We start from the raw sequence: 17,708 nt of genomic DNA, 5'->3' as shown, positions 1-17,708 counted from the left end.
TTTTGGATTGGAGATGTTTAATATGAGTCTGATGGAGAGTTTACAGTCTAACCAGACACCAAGATATTTGTAGTTGTCCACATATTCTAAGTCAGAGCCGTCCAGAGTAGTGACACCAGTCTAATCTATTCCTGTGTCATGCAGGCCCAGACACAAGACATCGTCCCGACCATTGGCTTCAGCATCGAGAAGTTCAAGACATCAAGGTAATCAATAAGACAATAATGGATGACTGTACGATGGTCAGATGTTCTGAACTATACCTTGAAGGTTGTTGGGGAACGTTGTCTGAACGTTACCACTACGATGTCCTTAATGGCATCCCATTTCCAATATAGTGCACTACTTTTCTCCCCAGTCTTCTAAATCCTCCACTTCTCTCAAGTCTTCTAAATCCTCCTCTCTCTCCAGTCTCCAAATCCCCCTCTTCTCTCCAGTCTTCTAAATCCTCCTCTCTCTCCAGTCTCTAAATCCTCCTCTTCTCTCCAATCATCTAAATCCTCCTCTTCTCTCCAGTCTTCTAAATCCTCCTCTTCTCTCCAGTTCTAAATCTTCCTCTTCTCTCCAGTCTTCTAAATCCTCCTCTTATGTCCAGTCTTCTAAATCCTCCTCTTCTCTCCAGTCTTCTAAATCCTCCTCTTCTCTCCAGTCTCTAAATCCTCTTCTTCTCTCCAGTCTTCTAAATCCTCCTCTCTCTCCAGTTCTAAATCCTCCTCTTCTCTCCAGTCTTCTAAATCCTCCTCTTCTCACCAGTCTTCTAAATCCTCCTCTTCTCTCCAGTCTCCAAATCCTCCTCTTCTCTCCAGTCTTCTAAATCCTCCTCTCTCTCCAGTCTCTAAATCCTCCTCTCTCTCCAGTCTCCAAATCCTCCTCTTCTCTCCAGTCTCCAAATCCTCCTCTTCTCTCCAGTCTTCTAAATCCTCCTCTTCTCTCCAGTGTTCTAAATCCTCTTCTTCTCTCCAGTCTTCTAAATCCTCCTCTTCTCTCCAGTCTTCTATATTCTCCTCTTCTCTCCAGTCTTCTAAATCCTCCTCTTCTCTCCAGTGTTCTAAATCCTCTTCTTCTCTCCAGTTCTAAATCCTCCTCTTCTCTCCAGTCTTCTAAATCCTCCTCTTCTCTCCAGTCTTCTAAATCCTCCTCTTCTCTCCAGCCTTCTAAATCCTCCTCTTCTCTCCAGTCTTCTAAATCCTCCTCTTATGTCCAGTCTTCTAAATCCTCCTCTTCTCACCAGTTTTCTAAATCCTCCTCTTCTCTCCAGTCTTCTAAATCCTCCTCTTCTCTCCAGTCTCCAAATCCTCCTCTTCTCTCCAGTCTTCTAAATCCTCCTCTCTCTCCAGTCTCTAAATCCTCCTCTCTCTCCAGTCTCCAAATCCTCCTCTTCTCTCCAGTCTCCAAATCCTCCTCTTCTCTCCAGTGTTCTAAATCCTCCTCTCTCTCCAGTTCTAAATCCTCCTCTTCTCTCCAGTCTTCTAAATCCTCCTCTTCTCTCCAGTCTTCTAAATCCTCCTCTCTCTCCAGTCTTCTAAATCCTCCTCTTCTCACCAGTCTTCTAAATCCTCCTCTTCTCTCCAGTCTCCAAATCCTCCTCTTCTCTCCAGTCTTCTAAATCCTCCTCTCTCTCCAGTCTCTAAATCCTCCTCTCTCTCCAGTCTCCAAATCCTCCTCTTCTCTCCAGTCTCCAAATCCTCCTCTCTCTCCAGTGTTCTAAATCCTCCTCTCTCTCCAGTCTCCAAATCCTCCTCTCTCTCCAGTCTCCAAATCCTCCTCTTCTCTCCAGTTCTAAATCCTCCTCTTCTCTCCAGTCTTCTAAATCCTCCTCTTCTCTCCAGTCTCTAAATCCTCCTCTTCTCTCCAGTCTTCTAAATTGTCCTCTTCTCTCCAGTCTTCTAAATCCTCCTCTTCTCTCCAGTTCTAAATCCTCCTCTTCTCTCCAGTTCTAAATCCTCCTCTCTCTCCAGTCTCTAAATCCTCCTCTTCTCTCCAGTCTTCTAAATCCTCCTCTCTCTCCAGTCTCCAAATCCTCCTCTTCTCTCCAGTCTTCTAAATCCTCCTCTTCTCTCCAGTCTTCTAAATCCTCCTCTCTCTCCAGTCTTCTAAATTGTCCTCTTCTCACCAGTCTTCTAAATCCTCCTCTTCTCTCCAGTCTTCTAAATCCTCCTCTTCTCTGCAGTCTCTCCTTCACAGTGTTCGACATGTCTGGCCAAGGGCGATACAGAAACCTCTGGGAACATTACTACAAGTGAGTCTGTTCAGACACACACACACACACACACACACACACACACACACACACACACGGTAGGTAGTACTGACAGTGAATCATGTTGACCCTTGCCCCCTCTCTCCCACCAGGGAGGGTCAAGCCATCATCTTTGTGGTGGACAGTGGAGACAAGTTGAGGATGGTGGTCGCTAAAGAGGAACTGGACACCCTCCTGAACCACCCAGGTGAATCATCTTCCTCCTTATACACTCCTGAACCACCCAGGTGAATCATCTTCCTCATTATACACTCCTGAACCACCCAGGTGAATCATCTTCCTCCTTATACACTCCTGAACCACCCAGGTGAATCATCTTCCTCATTATACACTCCTGAACCACCCAGGTGAATCATCTTCCTCATTATACACTCCTGAACCACCCAGGTGAATCATCTTCCTCATTATACACTCCTGAACCACCCAGGTGAATCATCTTCCTCATTATACACTCCTGAACCACCCAGGTGAATCATCTTCCTCATTATACACTCCTGAACCACCCAGGTGAATCATCTTCCTCATTATACACTCCTGAACCACCCAGGTGAATCATCCTCCTCCTAGTCTTTTTAACGTAATGTAACGTAATGTCCCTTTACCTCCACAGTTAACGCCACAGTTAACGCCTGGTCTTTTTAACGTAATGTCCCTTTATCTCCACAGTTAAACGCCTGGTCTTTTTAACGTAATGTCCCTTTATCTCCACAGTTAACGCCTGGTCTTTTTAACGTAATGTCCCTTTACCTCCACAGTTAACGCCTGGTCTTTTTAACGTAATGTCCCTTTATCTCCACAGTTAAACGCCTGGTCTTTTTAACGTAATGTCCCTTTATCTCCACAGTTAACGCCTGGTCTTTTTAACGTAATGTCCCTTTATCTCCACAATTAAACGCCTGGTCTTTTTAACGTAATGTCCCTTTATCTCCACAGTTAACGCCTGGTCTTTTTAACGTAATGTCCCTTTATCTCCACAGTTAACGCCTGGTCTTTTTAACGTAATGTCCCTTTATCTCCACAGTTAACGCCTGGTCTTTTTAACGTAATGTCCCTTTATCTCCACAGTTAAACGCCTGGTCATGTCCCTTTATCTCCACAGTTAACGCCTGGTCTTTTTAACGTAATGTCCTTTATCTCTGGTCTTTTAACGTAATGTCCCTTTATCTCCATAAACGCCTGGTCTTTTAACGTAATGTCCCTTTATCTCCACAGTTAAACGCCTGGTCTTTTAACGTAATGTTTATCTCCACAGTTAACGCCTGGTCCCGTAATGTCCCTTTATCTCCACAGTTAACGCCTGGTCTTTTTAACGTAATGTCCCTTTATCTCCACAGTTAAACGCCTGGTCTTTTTAACGTAATGTCCCTTTATCTCCACAGTTAACGCCTGGTCTTTTTAACGTAATGTCCCTTTATCTCCACAATTAAACGCCTGGTCTTTTTAACGTAATGTCCCTTTATCTCCACAGTTAACGCCTGGTCTTTTAACGTAATGTCCCTTTATCTCCACAGTTAACGCCTGGTCTTTTTAACGTAATGTCCCTTTATCTCCACAGTTAACGCCTGGTCTTTTTAACGTAATGTCCCTTTATCTCCACAGTTAAACGCCTGGTCTTTTTAACGTAATGTCCCTTTATCTCCACAGTTAACGCCTGGTCTTTTTAACGTAATGTCCCTTTATCTCCACAGTTAAACGCCTGGTCTTTTTAACGTAATGTCCCTTTATCTCCACAGTTAAACGCCTGGTCTTTTTAACGTAATGTCCCTTTATCTCCACAGTTAAACGCCTGGTCTTTTTAACGTAATGTCCCTTTATCTCCACAGCTAACGCCTGGTCTTTTTAACGTAATGTCCCTTTATCTCCACAGTTAACGCCTGGTCTTTTTAACGTAATGTCCCTTTATCTCCACAGTGAAACGCCTGGTCTTTTAACGTAATGTCCCTTTATCTCCACAGTTAAACGCCTGGTCTTTTTAACGTAATGTCCCTTTATCTCCACAGCTAACGCCTGGTCTTTTTAACGTAATGTCCCTTTATCTCCACAGTTAACGCCTGGTCTTTTTAACGTAATGACCCTTTATCTCCACAGTGAAACGCCTGGTCTTTTTAACGTAATGTCCCTTTATCTCCACAGTTAAACGCCTGGTCTTTTTAACGTAATGTCCCTTTATCTCCACAGTTAACGCCTGGTCTTTTTAACGTAATGTCCCTTTATCTCCACAATTAAACGCCTGGTCTTTTTAACGTAATGTCCCTTTATCTCCACAGTTAACGCCTGGTCTTTTTAACGTAATGTCCCTTTATCTCCACAGTTAACGCCTGGTCTTTTTAACGTAATGTCCCTTTATCTCCACAGTTAACGCCTGGTCTTTTTAACGTAATGTCCCTTTATCTCCACAGTTAAACGCCTGGTCTTTTTAACGTAATGTCCCTTTATCTCCACAGTAACGCCTGGTCTTTTAACGTAATGTCCCTTTATCTCCACAGTTAAACGCCTGGTCTTTTAACGTAATGTCCCTTTATCTCCACAGTTAACGCCTGGTCTTTTAACGTAATGTCCCTTTATCTCCACAGTTAAACGCCTGGTCTTTTAACGTAATGTCCTTTATCTCCACAGTTAACGCCTGGTCTTTTAACGTAATGTCCCTTTATCTCCACAGTTAACGCCTGGTCTTTTTAACGTAATGACCCTTTATCTCCACAGTGAAACGCCTGGTCTTTTTAACGTAATGTCCCTTTATCTCCACAGTTAAACGCCTGGTCTTTTTAACGTAATGTCCCTTTATCTCCACAGTTAACGCCTGGTCTTTTTAACGTAATGTCCCTTTACCTCCACAGTTAACGCCTGGTCTTTTTAACGTAATGTCCCTTTATCTCCACAGTTAACGCCTGGTCTTTTTAACGTAATGTCCCTTTATCTCCACAGTGAAACGCCTGGTCTTTTTAACGTAATGTCCCTTTATCTCCACAGTTAAACGCCTGGTCTTTTTAACGTAATGTCCCTTTATCTCCACAGTTAACGCCTGGTCTTTTTAACGTAATGTCCCTTTACCTCCACAGTTAACGCCTGGTCTTTTTAACGTAATGTCCCTTTATCTCCACAGTTAAACGCCTGGTCTTTTTAACGTAATGTCCCTTTATCTCCACAGTTAAACGCCTGGTCTTTTTAACGTAATGTCCCTTTATCTCCACAGTTAACGCCTGGTCTTTTTAACGTAATGTCCCTTTACCTCCACAGTTAACGCCTGGTCTTTTTAACGTAATGTCCCTTTATCTCCACAGTTAACGCCTAGTCTTTTTAACGTAATGTCCCTTTATCTCCACAGTTAACGCCTGGTCTTTTTAACGTAATGTCCCTTTATCTCCACAATTAAACGCCTGGTCTTTTTAACGTAATGTCCCTTTATCTCCACAGTTAACGCCTGGTCTTTTTAACGTAATGTCCCTTTATCTCCACAGTTAACGCCTGGTCTTTTTAACGTAATGTCCCTTTATCTCCACAGTTAACGCCTGGTCTTTTTAACGTAATGTCCCTTTATCTCCACAGTTAAACGCCTGGTCTTTTTAACGTAATGTCCCTTTATCTCCACAGTTAACGCCTGGTCTTTTTAACGTAATGTCCCTTTATCTCCACAGTTAAACGCCTGGTCTTTTTAACGTAATGTCCCTTTATCTCCACAGTTAAACGCCTGGTCTTTTTAACGTAATGTCCCTTTATCTCCACAGTTAAACGCCTGGTCTTTTTAACGTAATGTCCCTTTATCTCCACAGTTAACGCCTGGTCTTTTTAACGTAATGTCCCTTTACCTCCACAGTTAACGCCTCGTCTTTTTAACGTAATGTCCCTTTATCTCCACAGTTAAACGCCTGGTCTTTTTAACGTAATGTCCCTTTATCTCCACAGTTAACGCCTGGTCTTTTTAACGTAATGTCCCTTTATCTCCACAATTAAACGCCTGGTCTTTTTAACGTAATGTCCCTTTATCTCCACAGTTAACGCCTGGTCTTTTTAACGTAATGTCCCTTTATCTCCACAGTTAACGCCTGGTCTTTTTAACGTAATGTCCCTTTATCTCCATAGTTAACGCCTGGTCTTTTTAACGTAATGTCCCTTTACCTCCACAGTTAACGCCTGGTCTTTTTAACGTAATGTCCCTTTATCTCCACAGTTAACGCCTGGTCTTTTTAACGTAATGTCCCTTTATCTCCACAGTTAAACGCCTGGTCTTTTTAACGTAATGTCCCTTTATCTCCACAGTTAACGCCTGGTCTTTTTAACGTAATGTCCCTTTATCTCCACAGTTAAACGCCTGGTCTTTTTAACGTAATGTCCCTTTATCTCCATAGTTAAACGCCTGGTCTTTTTAACGTAATGTCCCTTTATCTCCACAGTTAAACGCCTGGTCTTTTTAACGTAATGTCCCTTTATCTCCACAGTTAACGCCTGGTCTTTTTAATGTCCCTTTATCTCCACAGTTAACGCCTGGTCTTTTTAACGTAATGTCCCTTTATCTCCACAATTAAACGCCTGGTCTTTTTAACGTAATGTCCCTTTATCTCCACAGTTAACGCCTGGTCTTTTTAACGTAATGTCCCTTTATCTCCACAGTTAACGCCTGGTCTTTTTAACGTAATGTCCCTTTATCTCCACAGTTAACGCCTGGTCTTTTTAACATAATGTCCCTTTATCTCCACAGTTAAACGCCTGGTCTTTTTAACGTAATGTCCCTTTATCTCCACAGTTAACGCCTGGTCTTTTTAACGTAATGTCCCTTTATCTCCACAGTTAAACGCCTGGTCTTTTTAACGTAATGTCCCTTTATCTCCACAGTTAAACGCCTGGTCTTTTTAACGTAATGTCCCTTTATCTCCACAGTTAAACGCCTGGTCTTTTTAATGTAATGTCCCTTTATCTCCACAGCTAACGCCTGGTCTTTTTAACGTAATGTCCCTTTATCTCCACAGTTAACGCCTGGTCTTTTTAACGTAATGTCCCTTTATCTCCACAGTTAAACGCCTGGTCTTTTTAACGTAATGTCCCTTTATCTCCACAGTTAAACACCTGGTCTTTTTAACGTAATGTCCCTTTATCTCCACAGTTAAACGCCTGGTCTTTTTAACGTAATGTCCCTTTATCTCCACAGTTAAACGCCTGGTCTTTTTAACGTAATGTCCCTTTATCTCCACAGTTAACGCCTGGTCTTTTTAACGTAATGTCCCTTTATCTCCACAGTTAAACGCCTGGTCTTTTTAACGTAATGTCCCTTTATCTCCACAGTTAAACGCCTGGTCTTTTTAACGTAATGTCCCTTTATCTCCACAGTTAAACGCCTGGTCTATTTAACGTAATGTCCCTTTATCTCCACAGTCAACGCCTGGTCTATTTAACGTAATGTCCCTTTATCTCCACAGTTAAACGCCTGGTCTTTTTAACGTAATGTCCCTTTATCTCCACAGTTAACGCCTGGTATTTTGTTGTGTTGATCTGTAGATTAACACTGTTATACCCACATGGTCCCTATCAAGGGCACAGCTATTAACCACAGACTGTACAGTACCTGAGAGACCTTACAAATAATTGTATGTGTTGTCATTTAACAAAAAGCATTATTTACTATTGGGGGGTATTAGGGGGTATTGTGTGAAGGTCAGTGACCCCCCCCTAAAAATCTGAATTGATTCCATTTTAAATTCCACCCTGTAACACAACTTTCTGAATGTTTGTGTGCCTGATTCTACGCAACGACGGATCCCCCTGATTCTAACCTTGTCTCTGTAGATGTAAAGCACCACCTGATTCTAACCTTGTCTCTGTAGATGTAAAGCACCGCCTGATTCTAACCTTGTCTCTGTAGATGTAAAGCACCGCCTGATTCTAACTGTGTCTCTGTAGATGTAAAGCACCGCCTGATTTTAACCTTGTCTCTGTAGATGTAAAGCACCCCCTGATTCTAACCTTGTCTCTGTAGATGTAAAGCACCCCCTGATTCTAACCTTGTCTCTGTAGATGTAAAGCACCCCCTGATTCTAACCTTGTCTCTGTAGATGTAAAGCACCCCCTGATTCTAACCTTGTCTCTGTAGATGTAAAGCACCCCCTGATTCTAACCTTGTCTCTGTAGATGTAAAGCACCGCCTGATTCTAACCTTGTCTCTGTAGATGTAAAGCACCGCCTGATTCTAACCTTGTCTCTGTAGACGTATAGCACCGCCTGATTCTAACCTTGTCTCTGTGGATGTAAAGCACCACCTGATTATAACCTTGTCTCTGTGGATGTAAAGCACCGCCTGATTCTAACCTTGTCTCTGTAGATGTAAAGCACCGCCTGATTCTAACCTTGTCTCTGTGGATGTAAAGCACCCCCTGATTCTAACTTTGTCTCTGTAGATGTAAAGCACCGCCTGATTCTAACCTTGTCTCTGTAGATGTAAAACACCGCCTGATTCTAACCTTGTCTCTGTAGATGTAAAGCACCGACAGATCCCCCTGATTCTAACCTTGTCTCTGTAGACATATAGCACCGCCTGATTCTAACCTTGTCTCTGTAGATGTAAAGCACCGGCAGATCCCCCTGATTCTAACCTTGTCTCTGTAGATGTAAAGCACCGCCTGATTCTAACCTTGTCTCTGTAGACGTAAAGCACCGCCTGATTCTAACCTTGTCTCTGTAGACGTAAATCACCCCCTGATTCTAACCTTGTCTCTGTAGATGTAAAGCACCGGCAGATCCCCCTGATTCTAACCTTGTCTCTGTAGATGTAAAGCACCCCCTGATTCTAACCTTGTCTCTGTAGATGTAAAGCACCACCTGATTCTAACCTTGTCTCTGTAGACGTTATAGCACCCCCTGATTCTAACCATGTCTCTGTAGACGTATAGCACCCCCTGATTCTAACCTTGTCTCTGTAGATGTAAAGCACCCCCTGATTCTAACCTTGTCTCTGTAGATGTAAAGCACCCCCTGATTCTAACCTTGTCTCTGTGGATGTAAAGCACCGCCTGATTCTAACCTTGTCTCTGTAGATGTAAAGCACCCCCTGATTCTAACCTTGTCTCTGTAGATGTAAAGCACCGCCTGATTCTAACCTTGTCTCTGTAGATGTAAAGCACCGCCGGATCCCCCTGCTGTTCTTTGCCAACAAGATGGACGTGAGAGACGCCCTGTCTTCAGTCAAGGTCTCCCAGCTCCTCTGTCTGGAGAACATCAAGGACAAGCCCTGGCACATCTGGTAGATTACTGCACCTGTACATAGCCCACCTATAATTTAGCCCAAACAACTACCTCTTTCCCAACTGTATTTATTTATTTTGCTCCTTTGCACCCCATTATTTTTATTTCTACTTTGCACATTCTTCCACTGCAAATCTACCATTCCAGTGTTTTACTTGCTATATTGTATTTACTTTGCCACCTTGGCCTTTTTGATGCCTTTACCTCCCTTATCTCACCTCATTTGCTCACATCTTATATAGACTTATTTTTCTACTGTATTATTGACTGTATGTTTGTTTTACTCCATGTGTAACTCTGTGTCGTTGTATCTGTCGAACTGCTTTGCTTTATCTTGGTCAGGGTCACAGTTGTTAATGAGAACTTGTTCTCAACTAGCCTACCTGGTTAAATAAAGGTGTTCTCAACTGGCCTCCCTGATTAAATAAAGGTGTTCTCAACTGGCCTACCTGGTTAAATAAAGGTGTTCTCAACTAGCCTACCTGGTTAAATAAAGGTGTTCTCAACTGGCCCTACCTGGTTAAATAAAGGTGTTCTCAACTGGCCTCCCTGATTAAATAAAGGTGTTCTCAACTGGCCTACCTGGTTAAATAAAGGTGTTCTCAACTAGCCTACCTGGTTAAATAAAGGTGTTCTCAACTGGCCTACCTGGTTAAATAAAGGTGTTCTCAACTAGCCTACCTGGTTAAATAAAGGTGTTCTCAACTGGCCCTACCTGGTTAAATAAAGGTGTTCTCAACTGGCCTACCTGGTTAAATAAAGGTGTTCTCAACTGGCCTACCTGGTTAAATAAAGGTGTTCTCAACTGGCCTACCTGGTTAAATAAAGGTGTTCTCAACTAGCCTACCTGGTTAAATAAAGGTGTTCTCAACTGGCCTACCTGGTTAAATAAAGGTGTTCTCAACTGGCCTACCTGGTTAAATAAAGGTGTTCTCAACTGGCCTACCTGGTTAAATAAAGGTGTTCTCAACTGGCCTCCCTGGTTAAATAAAGGTGTTCTCAACTGGCCTACCTGGTTAAATAAAGGTGTTCTCAACTGGCCTACCTGGTTAAATAAAGGTGTTCTCAACTAGCCTACCTGGTTAAATAAAGGTGTTCTCAACTGGCCTACCTGGTTAAATAAAGGTGTTCTCAACTGGCCCTACCTGGTTAAATAAAGGTGTTCTCAACTGGCCCTACCTGGTTAAATAAAGGTGTCCTCAACTGGCCTACCTGGTTAAATAAAGGTGTTCTCAACTGGCCCTACCTGGTTAAATAAAGGTGTTCTCAACTGGCCCTACCTGGTTAAATAAAGGTGTTCTCAACTAGCCTACCTGGTTAAATAAAGGTGAAATATATATATATATATATTTAAAGATAGATGAGTTCTAAAACACCCAGAATCCTTGTTGGCATATTTCATGTTTCTAGACCAGCACCACTACGATTCAGTCCGTTATAGCGCATTAGATTTCATCGGGTCTGTTTTTTAGTCCAACCTCCAGAACAGGCCTTTTTGGTTATATGACAAAACGTTGCCTTTTCTAATCGTTGTTGAACCGTTTGGTTTTCACTGACCTGCTCTCTTTTGTGTCTGTTTCAGTGCCAGCGATGCTGTGAAAGGAGAAGGTTTACCTGAAGGCGTTGATTGGCTGCAAGGTGCGGCAGACTCTCTCTCTCTCTCGTGGTTTCAGCACCACTAAATGTGTTTGATTTGATTTTTCTCCAAAGTTATGTGATATGTAGAAACTAATAGCTTCATTTAAAATTAAATTAAATTATTTCCATTTGACTTCCGTCTGTAGATGAAATGTCACTGTGAGTATTTGACGTCATTAGTGTTTAGTGTAGTAGACTGGCAGTAGAACCCCATAATGAACCTCTAGTCCACGTCATTAGTGTAGTAGACTGGCAGTAGAACCCCATAATGAACCTCTAGTCCACGTCATTAGTGTTTAGTGTAGTAGACTGGCAGTAGAACCCCATAATGAACCTCTAGTCCACGTCATTAGTGTAGTAGACAGGCAGTAGAACCCCATAATGAACCTCTAGTCCACGTCATTAGTGTTTAGTGTAGTAGACTGGCAGTAGAACCCCATAATGAACCTCTAGTCCAAATCATTAGTGTTTAGTGTAGTAGACTGGCAGTAGAACCCCATAATGAACCTCTAGTCCACGTCATTAGTGTTTAGTGTAGTAGACTGGCAGTAGAACCCCATAATGAACCTCTAGTCCACGTCATTAGTGTTTAGTGTAGTAGACTGGCAGTAGAACCCCATAATGAACCTCTAGTCCACGTCATTAGTGTTTAGTGTAGTAGACTGGCAGTAGAACCCCATAATGAACCTCTAGTCCACGTCATTAGTGTTTAGTGTAGTAGACTGGCAGTAGAACCCCATAATGAACCTCTAGTCCACGTCATTAGTGTTCAGTGTAGTAGACTGGCAGTAGAACCCCATAATGAACCTCTAGTCCACATCATTAGTGTTCAGTGTAGTAGACTGGCAGTAGAACCCCATAATGAACCTCTAGTCCACGTCATTAGTGTTTAGTGTAGTAGACTGGCAGTAGAACCCCATAATGAACCTCTAGTCCACGTCATTAGTGTTTAGTGTAGTAGACTGGCAGTAGAACCCCATAATGAACCTCTAGTCCAAATCATTAGTGTTTATTGTAGTGGACTGGCAGTAGAACCCCATAATGAACCTCTAGTCCACGTCATTAGTGTTTAGTGTAGTAAACTGGCAGTAGAACCCCATAATGAACCTCTAGTCCACGTCATTAGTGTTTAGTGTAGTAGACTGGCAGCAGAACCCCATAATGAACCTCTAGTCCACGTCATTAGTGTAGTAGACTGGCAGTAGAACCCCTTAATGAACCTCTAGTCCACGTCATTAGTGTTTAGTGTAGTAGACTGGCAGTAGAACCCCATAATGAACCTCTAGTCCACGTCATTAGTGTTTAGTGTAGTAGACTGGCAGTAGAACCCCATAATGAACCTCTAGTCCATGTCATTAGTGTTTAGTGTAGTAGACTGGCAGTAGAACCCCTTAATGAACCTCTAGTCCACATCATTAGTGTTTATTGTAGTAGACTGGCAGTAGAACCCCATAATGAACCTCTAGTCCATGTCATTAGTGTTTAGTGTAGTAAACTGGCAGTAGAACCCCATAATGAACCTCTAGTCCACGTCATTAGTGTAGTAGACTGGCAGTAGAACCCCATAATGAACCTCTAGTCCACGTCATTAGTGTAGTAGACTGGCATTAGAACCCCATAATGAACCTCTAGTCCACGTCATTAGTGTTTAGTGTAGTAGACTGGCAGTAGAACCCCATAATGAACCTCTAGTCCACATCATTAGTGTTCAGTGTAGTAGACTGGCAGTAGAACCCCATAATGAACCTCTAGTCCACGTCATTAGTGTTTAGTGTAGTAGACTGGCAGTAGAACCCCATAATGAACCTCTAGTCCACGTCATTAGTGTTTAGTGTAGTAGACTGGCAGTAGAACCCCATAATGAACCTCTAGTCCACGTCATTAGTGTAGTAGACTGGCAGTAGAACCCCATAATGAACCTCTAGTCCATGTCATTAGTGTAGTAGACTGGCAGTAGAACCCCATAATGAACCTCTAGTCCACGTCATTAGTGTAGTAGACTGGCAGTAGAACCCCATAATGAACCTCTAGTCCATGTCATTAGTGTAGTAGACTGGCAGTAGAACCCCATAATGAACCTCTAGTCCACGTCATTAGTGTTCAGTGTAGTAGACTGGCAGTAGAACCCCATAATGAACCTCTAGTCCACGTCATTAGTGTTCAGTGTAGTAGACTGGCAGTAGAACCCCATAATGAACCTCTAGTCCACGTCATTAGTGTAGTAGACTGGCAGTAGAACCCCATAATGAACCTCTAGTCCACGTCATTAGTGTTTAGTGTAGTAGACTGGCAGTAGAACCCCATAATGAACCTCTAGTCCACGTCATTAGTGTAGTAGACTGGCAGTAGAACCCCATAATGAACCTCTAGTCCACGTCATTAGTGTTTAGTGTAGTAGACTGGCAGTAGAACCCCATAATGAACCTCTAGTCCACGTCATTAGTGTAGTAGACTGGCAGTAGAACCCCATAATGAACCTCTAGTCCACGTCATTAGTGTTTAGTGTAGTAGACTGGCAGTAGAACCCCTTAATGAACCTCTAGTCCACGTCATTAGTGTTTAGTGTAGTAGACTGGCAGTAGAACCCCATAATGAACCTCTAGTCCACGTCATTAGTGTTTAGTGTAGTAGACTGGCAGTAGAACCCCATAATGAACCTCTAGTCCACGTCATTAGTGTAGTAGACTGGCAGTAGAACCCCATAATGAACCTCTAGTCCACGTCATTAGTGTTTAGTGTAGTAGACTGGCAGTAGAACCCCATAATGAACCTCTAGTCCACGTCATTAGTGTTTAGTGTAGTAGACTGGCAGTAGAACCCCATAATGAACCTCTAGTCCACGTCATTAGTGTTTAGTGTATTAGACTGGCAGTAGAACCCCATAATGAACCTCTAGTCCACGTCATTAGTGTTTAGTGTAGTAGACTGGCAGTAGAACCCCATAATGAACCTCTAGTCCACGTCATTAGTGTTTAGTGTAGTAGACTGGCATTAGAACCCCATAATGAACCTCAAGTCCACGTCATTAGTGTTTAGTGTAGTAGACTGGCAGTAGAACCCCATAATGAACCTCTAGTCCACGTCATTAGTGTTTAGTGTAGTAGACTGGCAGTAGAACCCCATAATGGACCTCTAGTCCACGTCATTAGTGTAGTAGACTGGCAGTAGAACCCCATAATGAACCTCTAGTCCACGTCATTAGTGTTTAGTGTAGTAGACTGGCAGTAGAACCCCATAATGAACCTCTAGTCCACGTCATTAGTGTAGTAGACTGGCAGTAGAACCCCATAATGAACCTCTAGTCCATGTCATTAGTGTTTAGTGTAGTAGACTGGCAGTAGAACCCCTTAATGAACCTCTAGTCCACGTCATTAGTGTTTAGTGTAGTAGACTGGCGGGAAAGAACCCCATAATGAACCTCTAGTCCACGTCATTAGTGTTTAGTGTAGTAGACTGGCAGTAGAACCCCATAATGAACCTCTAGTCCACGTCATTAGTGTAGTAGACTGGCAGTAGAACCCCTTAATGAACCTCTAGTCCACGTCATTAGTGTTTAGTGTAGTAGACTGGCAGTAGAACCCCATAATGAACCTCTAGTCCACGTCATTAGTGTTTAGTGTAGTAGACTGGCAGTAGAACCCCATAATGAACCTCTAGTCCACGTCATTAGTGTAGTAGACTGGCAGTAGAACCCCATAATGAACCTCTAGTCCATGTCATTAGTGTAGTAGACTGGCAGTAGAACCCCATAATGAACCTCTAGTCCACGTCATTAGTGTAGTAGACTGGCAGTAGAACCCCATAATGAACCTTTAGTCCACGTCATTAGTGTTTAGTGTAGTAGACTGGCAGTAGAACCCCATAATGAACCTCTAGTCCACGTCATTAGTGTTCAGTGTAGTAGACTGGCAGTAGAACCCCATAATGAACCTCTAGTCCACGTCATTAGTGTTCAGTGTAGTAGACTGGCAGTAGAACCCCTTAATGAACCTCTAGTCCACATCATTAGTGTTTAGTGTAGTAGACTGGCAGTAGAACCCCATAATGAACCTCTAGTCCACGTCATTAGTGTTTAGTGTAGTAGACTGGCAGTAGAACCCCATAATGAACCTCTAGTCCACGTCATTAGTGTAGTAGACTGGCAGTAGAACCCCATAATGAACCTCTAGTCCACGTCATTAGTGTTTAGTGTAGTAGACTGGCAGTAGAACCCCATAATGAACCTCTAGTCCACGTCATTAGTGTTTAGTGTAGTAGACTGGCAGTAGAACCCCATAATGAACCTCTAGTCCACGTCATTAGTGTAGTAGACTGGCAGTAGAACCCCATAATGAACCTCTAGTCCACGTCATTAGTGTTTAGTGTAGTAGACTGGCAGTAGAACCCCATAATGAACCTCTAGTCCACGTCATTAGTGTAGTAGACTGGCAGTAGAACCCCATAATGAACCTCTAGTCATGGTTACCTTTCTCCCTTTGTCACGTGTCTCTAGATCCCTATAAACCTCCCACCTGTTCATAGGTCTTCTTATGACCTCTTATAACCCTCCCCTTCTTAGAGAACAATTTGAGATCTGATTGTTCCTCTGTTTTTTGTTGTTGCCCCCCCAATACAGATCAAATCAGAACGATGAGAACCTGAGAGGTTGAGAGAACGACGATGGGGAGGGGGGTGAGAAGGGGGGAAATGCCATCGTCTGGGTGGCGTCATGGCAACACTGGAGTCCCTCGGCCGTTGACCCCCCCCAATGGTGTAAATTCTCAACATGACTCCTACCACCATCCAACCATACACACACACACAACCACACACACGCCTCAGAAGAGTTGGAGCCAGCTATGACCTCCGACCTTTAAAGATCAACCAGTAGGATGGAGGACTAGCCTTTCCAACGGCCCCTGGAAATAGATAGTCTTTTCTTCAGATCATTCACACATCTTCCCACCAGTTTCTCTGTTCACCCTCATTTCAAATGACCCAATAAACCAGTTTTAAATGGAGTATTGTTTTGTATTGGACTGATATATTACAGTAATGTTTTGGACTGATGTATTACAGTAATGTTATGGACTGATATTCTACAGTAATGTTATGGACTGATATTCTACAGTAATGTTATGGACTGATATATTACAGTAATGTTTTGGACTGTTATATTACAGTAATATTTTGGACTGATATATTACAGTAATGTTATGGACTGATATATTACAGTAATGTTATGGACTGATATTCTACAGTAATGTTTTGGACTGATATATTACAGTAATGTTATGGACTGATATATTACAGTAATGTTATGGACTGATATTCTACAGTAATGTTATGGACTGATATATTACAGTAATGTTATGGACTGATATTCTACAGTAATGTTTTGACTGATATATTACAGTAATGTTATGGACTGATATTCTACAGTAATGTTATGGACTGATATATTACAGTAATGTTATGGACTGATATATTACAGTAATGTTTTGGACTGATATATTACAGTAATGTTATGGACTGATATAATACAGTAATGTTATGGACTGATATATTACAGTAATGTTATGGACTGATATTCTACAGTAATGTTATGGACTGATATATTACAGTAATGTTATGGACTGATATATTACAGTAATGTTTTGGACTGATATTCTACAGTAATGTTATGGACTGATATTCTACAGTAATGTTATGGACTGATATATTACAGTAATGTTTTGGACTGATATTCTACAGTAATGTTATGGACTGATATATTACAGTAAAGTTTTGACTGATATATTACAGTAATGTTATGGACTGATATTCTACAGTAATGTTATGGACTGATATTCTACAGTAATGTTTTGGACTGATATATTACAGTAATGTTATGGACTGATATTCTACAGTAATGTTTTGGACTGATATATTACAGTAATGTTATGGACTGATATATTACAGTAATGTTATGGACTGATATATTACAGTAATGTTATGGACTGATATATTACAGTAATGTTTTGGACTGTTATATTACAGTAATATTTTGGACTGATATATTACAGTAATGTTATGGACTGATATATTACAGTAATGTTATGGACTGATATTCTACAGTAATGTTTTGGACTGATATATTACAGTAATGTTATGGACTGATATATTACAGTAATGTTATGGACTGATATTCTACAGTAATGTTATGGACTGATATATTACAGTAATGTTATGGACTGATATTCTACAGTAATGTTTTGACTGATATATTACAGTAATGTTATGGACTGATATTCTACAGTAATGTTATGGACTGATATATTACAGTAATGTTATGGACTGATATATTACAGTAATGTTTTGGACTGATATATTACAGTAATGTTATGGACTGATATAATACAGTAATGTTATGGACTGATATATTACAGTAATGTTATGGACTGATATTCTACAGTAATGTTATGGACTGATATATTACAGTAATGTTATGGACTGATATATTACAGTAATGTTTTGGACTGATATATTACAGTAATGTTATGGACTGATATAATACAGTAATGTTTTGGACTGATATTCTACAGTAATGTTATGGACTGAT

General features: G+C 41.6%; 1 protein-coding gene across 1 annotated transcript in view; it reads left to right on the top strand.

The window, feature by feature from the left end:
- LOC135573096 (ADP-ribosylation factor-like protein 6) overlaps positions 1-16,128 on the top strand; it is a 28,176-nt gene extending 12,048 nt beyond the window's left edge. The window contains exons 3-8 of the mRNA XM_065022099.1: positions 145-206; positions 2,171-2,239; positions 2,353-2,447; positions 9,359-9,488; positions 11,073-11,128; positions 15,744-16,128. Coding sequence (XP_064878171.1) covers positions 145-206; positions 2,171-2,239; positions 2,353-2,447; positions 9,359-9,488; positions 11,073-11,128; positions 15,744-15,769 — 438 coding nt within the window. The 3' untranslated portion in view covers positions 15,770-16,128. The remainder of the gene's footprint in view (positions 1-144; positions 207-2,170; positions 2,240-2,352; positions 2,448-9,358; positions 9,489-11,072; positions 11,129-15,743) is intronic.
- Positions 16,129-17,708: the final 1,580 nt, after the last annotated feature.

The sequence above is a fragment of the Oncorhynchus nerka genome, linkage group LG2 (assembly GCF_034236695.1).
Source record: "Oncorhynchus nerka isolate Pitt River linkage group LG2, Oner_Uvic_2.0, whole genome shotgun sequence".
NCBI classification, from domain to species: Eukaryota; Metazoa; Chordata; class Actinopteri; order Salmoniformes; family Salmonidae; genus Oncorhynchus; species Oncorhynchus nerka.
Note: the sequence above shows the minus strand (reverse complement) of the source record. Positions and strands in the feature narration are given on the sequence as shown.